The sequence below is a fragment of the Desmodus rotundus genome, chromosome 12 (assembly GCF_022682495.2).
Source record: "Desmodus rotundus isolate HL8 chromosome 12, HLdesRot8A.1, whole genome shotgun sequence".
NCBI lineage: Eukaryota > Metazoa > Chordata > Mammalia > Chiroptera > Phyllostomidae > Desmodus > Desmodus rotundus.
Window position 1 is genome coordinate 83,349,995 of NC_071398.1, and position 12,173 is coordinate 83,362,167.

The 12,173-nt window shown below is 48.6% G+C and overlaps 1 protein-coding gene across 1 annotated transcript in view; it reads left to right on the forward strand.

Moving 5' to 3' along the window:
• CAMK1G (calcium/calmodulin dependent protein kinase IG) overlaps positions 1-12,173 on the forward strand; it is a 28,572-nt gene that overhangs the window by 5,181 nt on the left and 11,218 nt on the right. The window contains exons 2-3 of the mRNA XM_024551270.4: positions 5,124-5,244; positions 9,693-9,821. Of these exons, the coding sequence (XP_024407038.1) occupies positions 5,153-5,244; positions 9,693-9,821 (221 nt within the window). The 5' untranslated portion in view covers positions 5,124-5,152. The remainder of the gene's footprint in view (positions 1-5,123; positions 5,245-9,692; positions 9,822-12,173) is intronic.

The following is a 12,173-nucleotide window of genomic DNA, read 5'->3' on the forward strand; positions in this document are numbered from 1 at the left end:
GACGAGCTCAGACTCACATTACAGAGTAACTTCGGAGGCAAGGGAGGTGACTCTAGGTAGCATGGTCAGGGGAGGCCTCTTTGAGGGTCCCAGGGAAGTTCTGCTGACCAAGAACTGAACCTCGAGCCCACCTCAGGCCCTGCATTGTCTATCCCAGAAGTGACGGTGATGACAAAGAAGGCAAGTCGATTTTGCCCTCTCTGCTGCTAAAGGGGAGGTCCTACTGCCTGCCCTTCCCAGGGTGCAGGGCGTCTTGCTGCTGTTCTTCTCCAGAGCAATATCAAGACTACATCCCCCCCCACACACAGCCTTCAGTACCCGTCTTAAGTCCAACTCCACTGCAAAGCAATCCCTCATCCGGCCTCCCTCCCACCCTGCAGGGCTCTCCTCCTCCTCCGTTCATTTAACAAACAGGGGCTGGACCCTTGTATGCCACAGGCTCAGTACCAGGCATTAGAGATCCCAAGATGAGGAACCACGGCCCCTAACCTTTAAGCACTCACTTTCTGGTGAGGGAAACCCACACAAAAGCAATCAACCTACAGTTGACCTCTGAACCATTTTGACCCTGACCAGACTTGCTCATTCATTTGCCAACTCCCATCAACTGGTCTGTGTTCTTAGGTATCCATTTATACACCTCTGCTTGGTCTTTCCACCTGGACTGTAGGCTCTTTGCAGGGTAATCCCATATCATAAAAATGTCTGAATTTAGTCCAGTGGGTATACAGGAGGTACTCAATACCTGCATGTTGAATGAAGAAGTGTTATCTCCACAACTCAAAGATAACCCCAGGCAATGAGTTTATTTCCTTTGCCAGGAGCCATTTTGCAGAATATTGTCGAGGGTCCAGCCCTGTGGAGGAGTGAGGGGCCTGAACCACCCCAAATGCCAGCATCCACACCATCTCCTGAGCTGCTCATGGGAAATCAGCTCTAAATCTCAGAGAATCTACAGTGGCTGCTGTGGGGCTTTGAAGCCAAATAGAAATTATTGCCAGAGACAGAGAGAGGAGGAGACTACTTTGGAAACAAATGACAGCAATATTGGGGCTTCCACCTTCGCAGAATTTGTTTTCCTCTGAAGAGCCCTGAGGTTTCTCTGAGGTGGACCAGGGGTGGGGATGAAGCAGGGGTTCAGATTTGGCCCCAGGCATTTCCACGTAGCTCTGCAGATAAAACTGAATTGTTAGGATTGAGTGTATGGGAGGAGGGGTGGGCGGGAAAGATGTTTTCTTACAGCTTAGCTTAGGCTAAGAATACTATGTTTTTAAGCTATTTAAGAGAGATGGGAAAGAAGGAACAGAGAGTACAGATCACTAATGAGGTGGCGATGCCTCCTGGAGAGTGAGCAGGCCGTCATTCCACGGGGCTCCACATGGGGGAGTGATGACCGCCCAGCCGAAGGCCAGAGCTGGAAAGGCGGCTTTTGATTGACTCCCTACCTGGAAAAGCAGCATCTGCAGCCCTGTTCTATGGAAGTGGGGAGAGACAAAGAAGGAGACGCACAAACTGGCCCTGTTCGTTGATTTGGTTCCTTTCAATGCCCGCCTCTTCGCCCCACATTCTTCGTGACTTCTCAGCCACAGTATGGCTACACAGTAAGAAGCATTTTGGTGCAAGCTTAGATGCCAACACTCTGATAAGTGGAAGCTGCTAGATTTGGGGCTAAAAATCTGCAGAACGGTATCTGACTAAAGATAGCCCTCTACGGTAATATTTCATCTTTCTCTAAGCAGTCTCTGCCAGTCAGGGTCCATTTGTCTCCACCTCGTAGCCTGTGACCGACAAAGTCCAGGGCAAGTCCTCCTCTGGCCAGTTCTGTGGTCCCCCTGGACTGCCACCCTGCCAAAAGGAGCAAATTAACAAAAAAGCCTGATGTTACCGGCACAAGCCACCAGATCTACACTCAGCTGTGTCCAATGTGCTTTTCATAATTATATAGCCAGGTTGGAAATGTACACACTATACTAAAATATGCAAAGAAAATGTAATTCTTTATTTCCTATAAAATTTCAGCCTGCCAGGCAGCAAAAAGGAAATGGGAAACTTGATGTTTGAACTTGTCCATTATAACATCTCAGGTTTAATAACGAGCCTCATTTAGCCCTTTATAAAGTAAAAACACAGCCTTGAGATGACCTTTCCTCCTCCTGTTCTAGTTCAAGACGTCATTTCATGTTATAAGGTACTTGACCTGATTTTAGTGTGGGAGAGGGGGGCATCAGACCTACCAGGGACCTTAAATCCCCGTCGTCTGGGATGTCATCAGACTCTGATTAGTGAGTGACCTCTGAGTTGTGACCAGTCCCATCTGGCCGTGGGATGTCATGCTGACACTGGAAAGCCCTGATCCCAGCCATTTGCTTCCATCTGAGAACTCCTTGATTGTGGTCACCTCTTTATCCAGGCCCAGGTGACATTCCCTCTAGCAGCAACATTTCCCCTCACCAGGGCCATGGGCAGAGGGAAGCTGGTAAATGTTTAACATCTGGCTCTTGGAGGGCAGTGGAAGGAGTGAGGAAAAGTCCTAACTGTAATGTTTGCCTGTTTCCCACCACAGCCAATTGCACAGTAACAACATGAGGCCACTAAGCGTGGAGCCCACAAGAGACGTGCACAATCAGCTCTCATGCATGAGCTAGTACAGGCTGGCTCCAGCGCCCACCCCCTACCCCACCCCAGGCCCTGGGGAACCCTTGCAAGTCGTGCAACCCCGTCTCGCTCAGCTTTCTCCTCCTAGGCCTGCCCCATCACTACTTTCTGTCCTCTTAGATGTGGCCGCAGCCAGAGTTCCCCCTAGGTGTACAGACTCCCACCAGCAGGGGCCTGAAAGCCCACCCATCCATTCCCGGATGGATGTTAGCAAAGATGTGTGCTTCTGACAACTACGCCATCTGCCTCCCTATCTCCTTCCCAGGATCCACCTGGACCAAAAATGTCGGTCTTTCCAAGCCCGTCCTCTTTAAAGGACCTCATCTGTGTCACATTGTCCTTATTCCCAGGGTCTAATATTCACAGTTATGTCTTCATGGCAGAAGACGTTTCCTTCTGTACTATACAACTTATTTGATGACAGAAGTTCTCCAGAAGGAAATTACCAGGAATGAGAAACACCAACTTGATATCCCCCAAATATTCTCTCTGTTACAACTGTTCAATACATATGACAAATATGCTAAGTCTGTGTACTCAATTTCCTTTACTCCTCCTCAAAACCAAAAGGCCTTTGTCCCCATATTACAGCTGAGTTAATGGACTCAGAGAGGTTACTAACCTGCTTAAGGCAATTTAACTAGTAACTAGTGGAGGTAGGATTTGAACTCAGGTTGACCTCTAAAGGCGTGGTCTTTACATAATGCTAAATTGTGGAGGCACAAACTGTCTCTTTGTTCTAAAGCTATGAGAAGACCCCATATTGGCACATTTTTTAAGGGGAAGGAGAAGTATTGCCTAAGACATACCAGCATTAGACAGACTTTCCTCCCTCTCTGTCAGGTCCAAGAAGTTTGCGGGAGAAGGGTGCTGGTAGAAGTGTGTCTCACCCACCACCCCCAGAAACTCAATGCCCTCCGTCCAGCGGTACTAGGGGAGCTAGGGAACAATACCCAAAAGAACAGAGAGTCCTTCCAACCCACCCAACCACAGCCCAAGAGCATGCTTCTCTCTCGTAAACATGATCTCAGAAAGAGCACCTTTATGCCGAGGTGTTCCTACTGGAAGCATGAGAGTCAGTCTAGATTCCTCTCACCCCACCATAGACACATCACCTAGTATTGTAGAAAATGGGACCCCCAGAGTATATCCCGGGTCCACTGACCTCTCCTCTACCACCATGGTCCAAGCCACTACCATCTTTCTTATAGGTATCTGCCCCCTTCCTATTCTCCATGGATTAACTCCTGTCCCCTCCCCTCCATTCTCCACAGAGCAGCCAGAGTGAGCTCTTTAAAACCTCAGTTCAGTGGTCTAATTTAACTCCCTAGCTAAAAATTCTTCAATGTCTCCCAGTCTCACTAAGAAGAAAATCCAGTACATAAGGGAGTCTCTGAGGCCTCCTCAGGTCTGTTCTGGGCCTGCCTCTCCCTGCCTACCCACCGCGCCGTGCCGTGCTGAGTTCACTCTGCCCCAGCCACACTGTCTCTTCAGCTCCCTCAGGCTCTTTCCCCCTGCGGACTTTTGTACTTTATTCCTGCTGCCAAAATGTTCCTTCACACACTCTACACTTGGCTGGTACCTCCATAAACTTCTGATCTCGCCTGAAATATGACCGGCTCAGAGAAGTCTCCCCTGACCTTCATCTAAAGAAGACCTGCCCTGTGCGTCTCTATTCGAAGCCTGGGTTTTGTTCAGGGTCTTCCCACACTTTGTCACTGTGCACAGTAGTTCACTTGCTCGTTGCCTGTCTCCTTGAGCCTGCTAGCCTCAGGAGGGCCGGGCCAGCATCTCTGTTGTCTGTCGGAACATAGCCAACACCGAGCACATCTCGGTGTCAACCACTGAATGAATGCGGTAACTCCAGAACTCTGATATCAAAGTTAGGGCATGATTCAGTTCAGAGTTTAATGAATAACTGTTTTCCAAGCTCCGTGCTAGATGTTGGGAGTTACCAAGGAAACACAATGCTCATTCATCTAGTGTCCATTCATTTAATCCATAACAGGTAGGAGAGAGGTGGAACTAGGAATGATTGGGGTTTGGGGGAGGTGGCAGAGCTGGGATAATAGAAAAGGAAGTTGGGCTGCCTCAGCAATGTGAATAAACACCTTGGGGTCCACCTGGCAACATAGGAAATGCCTCAGCTCAGCCCAGGCCCACTCAAGGTGTATGATCCCATGTTAATCTATACGTGTCTGTGTTACTGCCCTTAACTGCATATATACAAAGTAGAGTTTCCTCTGCACACTAGACTCTAAACTCCTTGAGTGTGTGGCAATCACAATGGGCATGTAGTAGACGCTCAATAAAATTGTAGTAGTGATCTACAAAGCAAGCGGAGAGAGTAGTCTTATTTTTGCCAAATACCCAGGTTCTGCTCTTCAGCCTTCTGTTTGTTCCATGAAGGATGTATTGTATATGAGAAATTAGCTGATCAGACCCTTTCTTCCCTTCCTCAAACAAAGCATCCCCAGAAGCTTCAACTCTGGAGGCGATGGGCCGAAAGGAAGAGGAGGACTGCAGCTCCTGGAAGAAACAGACCACCAACATCAGGAAAACCTTCATCTTCATGGAAGTGCTGGGATCGTGAGTACGGGGCTAGAGATGAGGGAGTATCCGGGGCACCGCCGGGGGCAGTTGGAAAGGAGTTGTTCCAGGCCAGCAGAGACAGATGAACAGGGGCATCATCTCAGCAGCTTCCAGGGACCTGGGGAGGTGGAGTGGGGGCCTTGTGGAGAGTAGGGGAAGGTACCTTGGGATAAAACAGAGGACAGTTAATACACTGGAGCCCTCAGGGAAAACCAGCCCTTCCCCCAGCTTCTGCCTTCTGCCCTGCCCCCAGGGACTGCCCCCCTCCCCACCTACTACTGCATCTGCTACATCTTGTGAGCTCCTGGTAGGAGGAAAGAGACTTTCTGGAACTTCTGGAGGTTCGGTGACCCTAGAACTTTTCTGGGCCTTCCCACCCCACTTCTTCATTCCCCTGGGCAGTGAAAGGCCAGCCCCACTGTCTACTGTAGAAGGAAGAAAACAAGCTTCAGAGGCTCAGAGAACTGGTGGATTACACGCTTGGATCGGCTCCCCACCCCACCGCCGTCTCTGCTCCATAGTTAAGTGCTATGTTGGAAAAATAAAGTCACACTGCAGCCCAAACCCCTACCAGCCTCCAGGGTGTCTGTGCCGCCCCTTGGCAACAATTACACAGCTAGCGGAGCAGAGCCAGCCTGTCTGGAGCTGACACTCAAGTGCACTCAGTCCTGCCTCTCCCCCTGGAGGGCACAGCCTCTGACGCAGGCTGGCAGCACCTCCGGGCCACTGGCCCCCATGCCTCGCCTCTGAACTGCAACGGGTCAGCTAATTAGTCTGGGCTAATTGGGCCAGGGGCCTGGGGAAAAGAGGGGCAGTTAGTGGGCTGCCCATTTAAGCAAGATCTCCCTCTGCCTTAGCTAGGTGGCAGCGGCCTCAGGCAGCGAGGCTGGCCACACTCAACGGTAGCAGGAGAGGATGAGGTCCTGAGAGGAGGCCTCTGTGCCCTCTCTGCCCAGGCAGAAGTCGGGCTCTGTGCCACCGAAGGGTCCCAGGCGCGGTGCTGGTCATCAGAGCACTGGCCCTCCATCAAGGGCCTTTGCCAAGATGGGGGTGGCTAGGGAGGCAGTATTGGCAAAAGAGAGGGGAACAAGACTCATGAGTGAATCAGAAATGGTCTGCCCAAAACTCAAGAGAAGGAGGGGAGAAGGAAGCCTGGACTGACAGAAGCTTATTCACCATCGGCTCAGACCTGTGCTGTGGGACCGTCAGAAGACACACACACTGTCATCCTGGAGCCCAGGGAAGTCACACCGCAGCTTCTGACCCCAGGGGGCCACCAGAGCTACCTGGGCGCTCATCCCTCTAACTGTTCACTGTGAAGATGTTTAAGTAAAGAAACAGGGAAATAAGAAACAGTACAGTCAACACCAACATACCCACCTCCTAAGTTCACAGTTGTTAACACTCCACTGTATTTGTTTTACATACACACACTCACTAAACAATTTGTAAACTAGTTGCAAACACATCACACATCACTTCTGAATCCTTCTGTCTGCATCTCCTAAGAATAAAGGCATTTTCTTTTATATCCACAATATCATTTTCACCCTAAAATAATAATAATTTCCTGTTATTTTAGCCTAGGTAATTTTTTGAAAAATATAGATTTCTGGCCCCAGGTCCACTAAACTGGGATTTGGGAAGCTAGGACCCAGCAGCCGGGAATCTGTATTTTAAGTGCTTCCAGTAGCTGTACACGGATCCAGCCCCACACTGATTTGGAGAAACCAAGAGGACAAGACAGGGTCAGCAGCAGTAAGGGCTGAGGAGAAGCTACAGAGAAGGCCCATCTGTGGTGCTCAAGAGGGGGACAGGCAGCCCCGGCTGCACACCCCAGGACTGACCCCAGTGAGGTGCGGTGGAGAGGCCAGCTGCATGGCAAAGCAGGCTCCCCATTCAGGGTGCACCAGAATCCCGTGACAAAGTCTCTTCCCTCTAGTCCTCAGCTCCTCTGCAACAACCCACCAGGGAGAATAGGCTTTTGCTAAATCTGCCCAGACACCACCCACAATTCCAGGGCCCTAGGACAGCTGTAGGGACACTGGGCCAACGTAGTCCATAGCAGGAGATATGTCACCCAAGTCCCAGGCCCCTTCCTTTCACTGCTCAGGAAGGGATTTTTCTTTTTGGTCCCTGCCCTCACCGGCCATCCAAGATCCCAGCAAGAGTGGAGAGCTATTCAGAGCAGGAAATGCAAACTGAGTTCTGTGGAAGCAATTACTCCTGGCTCTGAAGGCTCTTCCTGTCTGGCCTCCTGACCTGAACGACCTTGACTGCTCAAAACTAGCTCTCTGCTCCCCAACCTGACAGATGGCACAATTAAGTCTCCTAACCGCTCTCCTCTGTCCCTGCACGCACAGCCCTGACACACACTCACAGTAGAAAGCAGCCTGAGGCAGAAGAGCAGTGACATTGTTTCAAATTGCCACAACACGTGCCCCTGACATACACCTTGATGTGGGTGGTACCCCAGGAAGACCTTACTGTGATCCCATTCCACAAGAGGACCCAGAGTGGGTGTCAGCATTGAAATCAGGGGATTATTCATGTGTGGTCGTAAAGATAAAGGTAAAAGAACTCAAAGTGCATCCTAAAATGTCACGGCTGGAAGGAATCGTTAAGCCCACATGGTACAACTCCCTTGGTTTTCTAGGTTAAGGAAAGTGGAGTCTCACCCCTACCTGCTGGTCCACACCTCCACGCTTTTTCTCATGCTTCTCCAACCCCGCCTGAAACATCACTGTCAAGTTTGTTTGTGTTTTCCCCACTGAACTAACTTTCACTCATTCCTTTAAACTGAGCTCAGGGTGTTCTTACGTCAGACAGCGTGAAGTGTGTCCTCCTCCGCCATCCCCAGTGGTCCCTTTGCACGCATTAGGACAATTGCCCTTTTCTCTAGCCTGCTGGCTGCCGGGAGGTGGCGGGGAAATGTTGGGATAATTACCATATGAAAATATACAGTGGCTCCAAGGTGAATGACATCTGCTGGAATTGCGCAGGGCGCAGCCTGCCCAGCCACAGCACACGCATGTCTTGAGTCTCCATCTTCTGGGATCTCAGAACACCTCCTGCTTCTCTGCATGTGCCTCTCTCACACTAGATTCTAAGCTCAACCAGAACTATTCCCAGTGCCTAACACAGGTTCTGGCAGCACGAGCGTTCACTGAGTGTTGGATAACATTTTTCAAATTAAACATTAATTGTTTATTTGCCTGTGTTCCTCACTAGTCTACAGGCACCTTAAGTGCTGAAATGTACTTTTTACCTCCGGCGTCTAAGACTCAGTAGGTGCTCAGTAAGTGCTGATGAAAGCGAGGAGTGACCGGATGAATGACTAGATGAGCTCTGAAGGCTCTGATTAACTCCGCTCCCAGTGCAGCTGGGGAAACAGGAAACTCAGACACAGGAAACACCGAGTATTTTCTAATGCAGATTCTCAAGGTCCTTCCACCAGCTCGACTGCGAACGGGCCTTCATTCTGAAACCCATGAGGCAGAGAGATGATTCAGCTGTTTCCTCACTGAAACTTTATTTCCTCTTATTACTACCAGGTGTCCTCCCTAATGGTATTCAAATAATAATAATAACTAACACATGTGGTTTAATGGATGTCAGGAATACTTTTAAGCACTTTTACTAACACATGCAATCTTGTAAACAACCGTATGAATCAGATACTATCAATATTCACACTTTTCAGACAAAGAAACTGGTTATATAGCAGTTAAGTGACTCGTCACTGAAAACACTGAGGTTCTAATGTGGGCGATCACCCTGCTGTAGCTAAGTGCTGCTCTCATGGTCAGGTCTCCAGAGGACACCCCTCAAACCGAGAAGCCTGTAATTTGGAATCCCACACCGTGCTGCTATTGGGTTCCATCCTCTCTGTCTTCAGAAGCCTGCCCAGAGCTGCTGGGTTCTGTCTTCCATTGGCGCAGATGCTACTGAATGAGAGGATAATCAGCTCCCACCTCTGATCATTGGTTCAGGGTCATTACCACCATCCACAATGGCTATAGGAGTCTTTTCTCTGGCTGTGTCTGAGCCCTGTCCCCCAGTGAGACCTCCAACTGCCACTCTAGCGTGCCACCCTGTGCCATGTGGGGAGAGGCAAAGTAAATTGGCTCTGCAGTGACCCCTCTTCAATGGGTTTGCCAAATGAAGGAATATCTCCATAGCAAAGCAGAGTCTCTGGGAGTCCCTCCCAAACTATAGATCCAGGAAGTAGCACCTCCCAGTCCCTAAGCCTGCAGTGGAATTTTTTCTTTCCCACGGGTGGTTGAAAGAAAGGACACATTGGCATGTGGGATCATCAGGCGCACACAATGACAATGGAAACTACTGACCAGCCACATCTTCCCCCAGTGACCTTTGGTTCTACCTCCAGCAATGTTCTCTAGCCAGTCAGTACTAATCTTTATCTCCTGGCATCTTCCACACAGAGGAGCTTTTTCAGAGGTTTTCCTGGTGAAGCAAAGGATGACTGGGAAGCTCTTCGCCCTGAAGTGCATCAAGAAGTCCCCGGCCTTCCGGGACAGCAGCCTGGAGAACGAGATCGCAGTGCTGAAAAAGTGAGTGGGTCTTAGGGTTGCTGGAGTCCAACTCGGGATCGCCACATTTCCTTCACAGGTTGCCTTCGAGGAGGACTGGGGCTGGATTTTTCACACCAAACGGCGTGAAAAGGCATGCTCCCTTTGATTGGGCTAATGGGTCACTTGATTAATCGGCTAAGTTTAGCCAGACAGCTGTCTTAGCTGATTTTTATTTTATTTATTTTTTTGGCAGCGAATTGACCAGTGAAACAAGTGGTAGCAGAACTGGTTTGTGCACATAGACCAAAGGGTAATTATCTCAAAGGAACAAAAATCGATTGAGGGCCCACCCCTTGAAGAATCAATAATTAAGGAAGAGGCATAAGACTTGGAAATTAACCTCAATTTGTTCCAAAATCAAATGCAGGGTTAGCACCCCAAGCATAGTGATAAATGCTACACTAGCAAATCCTAGTATTTATAGCAGGATTCATACAACAAACCCTTGTGGGGTGCCTTTGGTGCCAAAAGTGTAGTAGGTTTCAGAAGCACAAGGATGAAGCCAACAAAATTCCTTACCCTCAGGAGCTCACATTTTCTGGGCAGAGACAGAGGCACTCATAGCAAACTCTATTCCCACTAGATGCGAACCGCACTAGCAGCAGGCAGAGTTCGCAGGAGACAGGGATTCATTTTGCCTACATGTGCTGCTGCTGTTGTTGTTTTATGAGTATGGATTTTCAAAGAAGAGGGACCTTGAGTGAGTGGAACTGTGTGGACACAGGAGGGGAATGCAGAAAGGGAGTTCAGACCGAGAGTAGGATAAGCTATAACATGGAATCATGGCAGTGCGAGGGATGTTAGGAAAGTGTCAGCGTCGGAAGCCTCTGAACTCCTGGTGAGCACAATTAAGGAGACAAAACCAAAATGGCCAAGTGGGACCTGGTTATAAAGAATCTTGGCTGTTACGGTAGACTGTTGACTATTCCATGGGCGAAGGATTTTAGTGAGGAGTCACGTAATCAGATTTATGTTGTAGAGCCATCCCTCTTTCGCATGGTGAAGGATGGATTGGAGAATGCCAACCTAGAGGATGGGAGGCTTTCTCAATAATCTAGGTGAGGGATGAGGATACGAGCCAAGTAGTGGCGCGATCATGTGGTGGCAAGAAGACTGGGTTTAGGGAGCATTTTAGACAAAGAAGTGATTGGGTTTGGGGTTGGTTGGTAAGAGCATAAAAGAGAAAAGCATTAAAAATGACTCTGAGATTGAGGGATTAAAGGGACAATCATATCACCGCTTGGGACAGAAAGCAAAAAGGATGTGTATGCTTGGAGGAAATAGAAAGAAATTGATTGGTGTGTTGAATATTGAATATCTCTACATGAAGGTGTCTGGTAGGATGTTGGAGACATATGTCTGGGCTCCAGGGAGATGAGAGCAGAGAGAGACTCTGGACTCACTGAAAGCAATGACTGTACTGGTCTTTCTTACCATCACATTGTATCATCAGTCCCTAATAACACAGAGAAATAAACAGCTCAATAAACATTTGTCCAGTGCATGAACCATCAACAAATTAATGTTAGCTTTGTCAGCTTATATGTATGATTGAATCCATCAGGTCACTGCTGCAAGAGATCTATATTTTTAGAAATGTCTTAAAGATGATAGTTACTAATTATGTCCTTGCTATTCCCCAGGCACTTACTAAGCCATTGATACACATTTCTTTTTTAATCCTGATTTAACCCTATGAGAGAGATGTACTTTGGAGACAAGAAAAGTGAGCCATAGAAGATCTGAGTGAGCCATCCAATGTTATTCAATTAATAAGTGCCTGAGCTAGATCTGAACTCAGACCCAACGGACTTAGCATCTAAGTTCTTAACCCCTGTGATACACAACCCTGAGTAAAACTTCCTAGAAATTTTCCTCCTAGACAGCCATGCACAGGACTGCTGATTGGAAGGCCAAGCCTCTCAGCTAATATGATTATTCTGCTTGCCTCATCCTCTGAGTAATCCCAGACACGGGTCATCTAGGACAGAGCTTCTTGACCTCAGAACTATTGACATTTTAAAACAGACAATTCTTTGTTTTACTGAGGGCTGGCCTATGCATTGTAGAATGTTTAGCAGCATTTGTGCCTCTACCCACTAAATGCCTGTAACATCTTTCCATCCCCAGTCAAGACAATCATAAATGTCTCTAGATATTGCCAAATGTCCCCTGAGGGACGAAATAGCCCCCTGACTGAGAATCACTGACCTAAGGCATCCCTCCCATGGAACTGCCTCTCCCACAAATGAGCCTCTGCCTTCTCACAATATCCTAGAACAATAATTTTACACTTCCTGCACGGTTCCCCGTGAGGAGGCCTTTCTTCAC